Source organism: Echinops telfairi, unplaced genomic scaffold (assembly GCF_000313985.2).
Source record: "Echinops telfairi isolate 266 unplaced genomic scaffold, ASM31398v2 ScPeMD7_7469;HRSCAF=8507_0, whole genome shotgun sequence".
In the NCBI taxonomy this organism is placed as follows: domain Eukaryota; kingdom Metazoa; phylum Chordata; class Mammalia; order Afrosoricida; family Tenrecidae; genus Echinops; species Echinops telfairi.
In genome coordinates, this window is record NW_022111372.1 from 95,595,168 (window position 1) to 95,601,776 (window position 6,609).

The 6,609-nt window shown below is 36.5% G+C and overlaps 1 protein-coding gene across 1 annotated transcript in view; it reads right to left on the reverse strand.

Moving 5' to 3' along the window:
* LOC101651106 (ankyrin repeat and KH domain-containing protein 1) overlaps positions 1–6,609 on the reverse strand; it is a 132,734-nt gene that overhangs the window by 89,366 nt on the left and 36,759 nt on the right. The window contains exons 3-4 of the mRNA XM_045284743.1: positions 2,503–2,659; positions 1,037–1,184 (exon numbers count right to left, since the gene is read on the reverse strand). Of these exons, the coding sequence (XP_045140678.1) occupies positions 1,037–1,184; positions 2,503–2,659 (305 nt within the window). The remainder of the gene's footprint in view (positions 1–1,036; positions 1,185–2,502; positions 2,660–6,609) is intronic.

The following is a 6,609-nucleotide window of genomic DNA, read 5'->3' on the forward strand; positions in this document are numbered from 1 at the left end:
ATTTTCCTCCTGTCCCACTATCATGCTCAGTCCCCACCAGGATTTCAGCACTTCCTCTTTGTTACATTCCCCTTGATCATGCCCTACCAGGTCTCCCACCCCCACCTCACCACCAATTTGGATCGGGTGTTGTTCCTTTGTCCCTGGGTTTGTTAACACCTCTTCCCTTCCCTCCACCTCCCCCTCTCCCATGTCCCCCCCGGAACTTTCGGTCCCGTTGTTTTCTCCTCCAGATTGTTCATCCAGCCTATCCTATCCAGACAGACCTGCGGAGACAACAACATGCACAAAAACAAGACAGAGCAAAACCAAGCAACAATGTACAACAAAACAGCAATAACAAACCACTGACAAAGAACAAATAAAAACACACCAAGAAAGAAAAGCTTGTAGTTAGTTCAAGGATCGCTGGCCTTTAGGTGTGTTTTCCAAAAGACATTCTTGTAGAATGAACATAAAGAAAAATCACTGGGGAAATTGACCAGTATTCACTGCTCAAAATGCCAGGTTAGACACTCACTGTATCTTATAATACCAAATAGATGAATATTTAAGTAAAGTAGGCAACCACATTAGTTATCCTGTTATATAACTACTTTTGTCAAAGAATGCGTGTTATTTAAGATTGCTTTGCAAGCGAGCAGTGGAACTATATTGCCAAGAGAGAAGCCAACTGGTAAAAGCATGACTAGTTCTCAAGTAAAAAAAGAGCTGTGAGAATTTGGATGCGATGAAAACAAACTACTCTCTATTATAGTTTATGAATTATTTCTGAAGACAAGTTTCAAACATGACTACTATCTGGTTCTATCTTTTCCAGATTCATTAGAATTAGCCTGAAGTCTCAAGTGGCAGGAACAACAGACCATGATCAGTTGCAGGTACAGGCAACAAAGTGAATTGTTCCTCTGTCTCTCGGTGTCAAAAACAGAAGAGGGAAATGGCCCTGGACTGCTTCTTATGTTTTATAAATTGTAAAAATAAATAAAACATCAAAACTCTTCTACAGTTTTCATCTCTTAAGCTCTGTACTTACTTGTGCTAATTCATAGTATCCTGCTGAACAAGCCAGACACAGCAGGCTTTCCCCTTCTTCTGTGTGCTCATTTACACTCTGGCCTTCATCTAGCAGTTTACGGACAGCATTCACATCCCCGTCGGAACAAGCTTCTGCCAAACTGCGACTGCAAATAAAGCCATTCACCAGGTAACTCACACAGAAAGATCTAGGGCCCGAGGACAATAAACTATATCTAATATAAGAAGTTAATTCATATATGGAAAAATGTTGACATATTAAGCAAAAAAAAGAAAATTGTATGAACATCTTGCTGAGCATCTTGTTTGCAATTCTAATTATTCAAGCAAAGTATGTCAATCAAACCAGAAAAGCACAAAGTAAATATGGAAATAGCTGTCGTTATTAACTTTCAGAATGTTCTAATGTGTTGTGATGTTAACTTTTAAATAAAAGTTTTTAAAATTATGATGTGTTTGGGTTTTTTTCAAATGCCTAAGATTTCAAATTTATAAGTACCTCCTTTCAAGCTGTTATAGGAATTAGATTTTCACCTTCAGTATTAAAATGAAATTTTAAGTAAATAATTTTATTGCAGATTGATTAATAAATTAGTGAATCTCAAACTTTAATGTACATACCAATCATCTGGGGTTTTTGAAAAATGCAGATACTGATTCAGTAATCTGAAACAGGACCTGAGAATCTTCAGTTCTAACAACTTGCAAGTGTATAGACCATAAATAAGTATCAAGCAGCTCAATTATTGCATTAGCAATGTACTTAATTTACAACAAGCAGTCAGTTCAGTGTTTACTACCCTTGGAATAAGTTAACTTCTTAGAAAGGGAAACCAAAATTTATCAGTTTGAATTTTTCAGTCTTTAGTGTAGTATATCCTTAATAATGATCAATAAAGATAAGTTAAATGAGTTTTATGCACTGGGCTGCTAACTGCTACGTCAGCAGTTCAAAACCACTAACTACTGTCTGAGAGAAATACAGGGCTTTCTACTCTTGTAAAGAGTTACACTCTCGGAAACTCACAGGAGCAGTTCTATCCTGTCTGCTAGGATAGCTGTAAGTCAAAATTGCCTTGATATCGATGAGTTTGGTTTTGGGTTTATCTATATATACCCATTGTCACTGAGTTGATTCTGATTCAGAGAAACTCTATACAGTGTTCCTGAGACTGTAAATCTTTGAAGGAGCAGATAGCCTCATCTTTCTCCCAGGGAACAACGTGGAGGTTTGAACTGCTGACCACGTGGTTAACAGCCCAATGCCTAACCCACAGTGCCAGAGCACCTTAACTATCTCTATCTACTTAATATATATTTTATATTTGAACTTAAAATATATCTGCATAGGCAAATTTATAAGATGCTACAAAATATATATATTTAACCAAAGTCAACTACTTCCCAAAAAAATTCACTCAAGACAATGTCTAATGCCCAGCAAAAGTCAGTTCAAACACATACGTGTCTACTTGTCCTGCATTTTGGCTGTTTTCTGCTCTCATCCGTGTCAGTGCAGCAGCAGCTTCATCCAGTGCACAACTAACTGAGGATGTCAGTCTCCGGAGCACTTCAGGATCTGCAAAAGCTTTGCCATCAGCTGTGGACAATTTGCCAATTCCTTCAGTGTATGTCAATCAATCAGGTAGCACAAGGGAAGAAAGAACATACAAGTACAAATTGTAGTTACATTTAAAAAAAATTTATCTGCTGCAAAGAAATAGCATAGTCTCCAAACATAGCAGTCTTACACTGATCATTTCAATTCTGCCCTAATGTCCAAGACTACAGCTATAACCAATCACCCCAGCCTTTAGTCTTTCCACCCTTACAATTATATAAAACTAATTTCCCCTCTGCACCATCCCAAATATGACTTAATCTGAAGCTTATTGTACCAAATGAATAATATTTCTTTCAAAGTCCATAATCATACTGTAAGATCTCCAGGACAGATGTGAGTACATCAGTTGCAGTAGTAATGAAGGGGATATTCTATAGTAGTATGACAAGCACTCTAAAGGTTTCTTCCTTTGGCCAAATATCTGCTACGACCATCTTCCGTGGCAACATATTAAGATAATTCACTCATATATTTAATGTTTATTACGTGAATGGGAAGTGGTGAATAAGACATAAGTCCTATCCTTAAATCTAATAGGCCTGCCCAGATATCTAAGTTGACAATAAATCATTTTTGTTTTAAATGTCGAACAAAATTCAAAATAATAAAAAAGGCCAGGTTTACTACTTGGATAGAGATTGGTAGAACCCCCTGACCATAGTTATGACCTTTAGTCATCTTTCAGGTTTGAAAAGGAATACACCCTCACAGCTATTATTTTCAGCCAAATAATAAATATTTGTAAGCATAACAATACCACTAAGGATGTGTGCGCATCTAAGAAAAAGCAACCATTTGAGCTCAAAAGGCAGCATTTTCCCAAGGACAAAGTTCATAAGAGTTAGGAAACTTTTAAAAAGTCCTAGCATCTTTTATAAAGTGCCATCCATGCAAGTATGATGAATACAAACTAAAATGGTAAAATATTTTCCTATAAGAACAACAAAACATTGAAATTGAAGTGCAAGGCACCTAAGAACTGTTGATAAAAATGAACACTGGCACAGAACTTTGGGACCAATTTGACCACAGTTGTCAAAATTTTAAATGCAAATATCCTGTGACTTAGTAATACCATCATCTAGAAATTTGTCTTAAAAGATGCTTGCCCAAGAGAGTAAAGTTCTAAAAGGATAGAAACGAAGCATTCGTGGCACTGAAACTTGGAAGTAGCTTAAATATTCCTCAGCAAGAAATAGTTAAATTAATTATGGTACATTCATGTAACAGAATGTTATCTAACCATTTAAAAGAAGATCAACATACACTGTTTGAAGAAGCATACTCACGACAAATTAAGTGAAAAAGGGAAGTTATAACATTTTATATGAATATAAGCCTACTTTTAAAAAATTATAATATGTATGATAATTGTGATTTAGGAAAGGTTTTTTTTAAGGTCTTCTTGTATGTGATCTAAAATATTAATTACCTCTAAGAATCTCAAAGAAAAATTACTTTCAATTTAATTTTGATTCAGTTTAAGTAGTGTAAAAAAATGAATCATCCTCTATTTACTACCAACTGCTAAAGTCATCACAAAAGAGACCCAAGTTTATTGGTAGGACAGAGCCCTACAGGATAATGAATGGCCTTGAACGGAATGCACCATAATGTTAGAATAATCAACTAATTAAGATAAAAATGGTAGCACTGACTCCAGGAGAAATGGAAACAGGAAACACTGAGAGAAACTGGGATAAGTGATGATACTTTGAGAGAACTGAAATGGATGATTTGAAACAAAATGTGTATAAACTGTTGAATGTAAAACTGATCATCTCTTCTATAAACCTTCATCTAACTCTCAACAAAAAGTTTAGACAAACAAAAATGTCCTTAAGAGCTAATAACATCTAGCAGTCTCAGAATTAAAAAAAACATATGGCGTTTTGAGAATGATGAGGGCAATGAATGTACAAATGCGTCTTACACAATTGATGTGTGTATGGATTGTGGTAAGAGTTGTATGAGCCCCTAATAAAATGATTTAAAAAAAATATGGCTAAAAATTTCTCTAAAAAGTAGAGAAAATAGAAATGTATTAAAAATAATTGAAGTATAATATATAAGTATTCATTAAACAACTAACTTGCATTGATCTTAGAAAGGCGCCAAACAACAATTTTTAAGGCTATATGACAATTTCTTTGGCTATATATCAGATCCAACAATTATTATAGTTCAAATAATCAAAATATACAAGATGCTATGATTCTTTCATTTCTGAACTCCCTAGAAGACCAGACTCCAAACCAAACTCACTGCCATTGAGTCAATTCTGACTCAGAGAAAAAGACATTATTTTCAAGGTTTATTGTTTAATAATATAGGTATCAAAACAAGCAACTCTAAAAGCATCTAGATGCTTCAGAGACTTTAAAATGCCAGATTTACTAAGAATCAAACAGGAAAAAGTGGAAAGAAAAGTGCTTAATGAAACAGAAAAGCCAGGATTAAGTGAGAATCATGAGGGTCTCTAAAAAGAGTAGTAAGTTTAAAAGCCTTAATCAGTGGTCATGGAGTAGTATTCAGAGGAAGGAAATACCAGTCCAAATCAGAGAAACCAGAAACAAATAGACAAACACACTCACTGTCATCCAGTTGATTCTGACTCATAGGTCAGAGTAGAACTGCCCTGTGGGTTTCTGAGACTGTAAATCTTTTAAGGAGTAGAAAATCTCATCTTTCTCCCTAGGAGTGGCTGGTGGTTTCAAACTGCTGACTTTGAGATTAGCAGTCCAACTGGTACCACTACAGGCCATCAGGGACAGTAAACAAAGCTTAGACTTTGGAAAGAAAGGGGAATTGATCCAGAGAAGCCTGGGAAAGGGAAATACCTTTTCCTTCCTCCACATTTCTCTCTCCTTTAGGCAAAATACAGGTAGTCTCCAGATTTTGAATAAGATCAATTCCCAAGAATGTATGCATGCTGAATTTGTAATTAATTTGGAAAAGGTGCAGATGGTAGTTATTTAGCCTTAAAGAGTCATTAAGAACCCTGGGGGTTACTCGGTGGGCTGCTAATAGGAAAGTCAGCATTTCAAACACACGAGCTGCTCAATCGGAGAAAAATTAGGTTATCTGTTCTATAAAGATTCATAGTCTTTGAAATTATGAGTCAGAATTGAGTCAAGGACAGTGAGGTTAGCTAATAGGGTCAAAGGAGTCCTGGTGGCTTGGTGGAGTAAGTTTTGAATTAGTCACAAATTAGGCAGTTCAAATCTAACTGCTGCAAGGGAAAAAGAGGCTGTTTCTTCCTGCAAAACTGTGGTTTCCAAAACCTTATGGAGCAATTCTACTAACTTGAAAAACACTCTATGGGAGTGGATTTTTTAAGAGTCGCTGTGAGTTAGCCCTGTTGGTTGAGTGGGTTTGCAATTGGGCTGCTAACCACAAGGCCAGCGGCTTAAAGCCACCAGTCACTCCATGGGAGGAAGACGAGGCTTTCTGTACCAATAAAGATTTACAGCCTTAAAAGCCTAAAGGGGCAGCTCTACTCTGTCCTACAGGGTCACTATGGGTCAAAACTGACTCGATGGAAGTTAGTTTATGCGTGAGAAAACGCTCAAAGGCAATGGGTTAATTTTTAGTAGGGTCACTATAAGTCAGAAACATGTAAGAAAGTCATATAAGAAAGAGCCCTCGTGGTGCAGTGGATTAAGTGCTGGACTGCTAATTGAAAGGTCTGTTTGACTCCACGAGCTGCTCCTTGGAAGAAAGATGTGGCAGTGTGCTTCCATAGATTAACTGACTTGGTAACCCTAAGGGGCTACTCTGTCTTACATGTTCACTATGAGTCAGAATCAACTGGATGGAAGTGAGTTTGGTTTGGGGGGTTATTGGGGGAGGGGGGGATGCTCAAAGAGACTTGTCAATAATTTAAAAGCATCAAGTGAAGGTAATTGTGATGAAGACTTTGTTGGGATTCATTCAATCATTTCAAA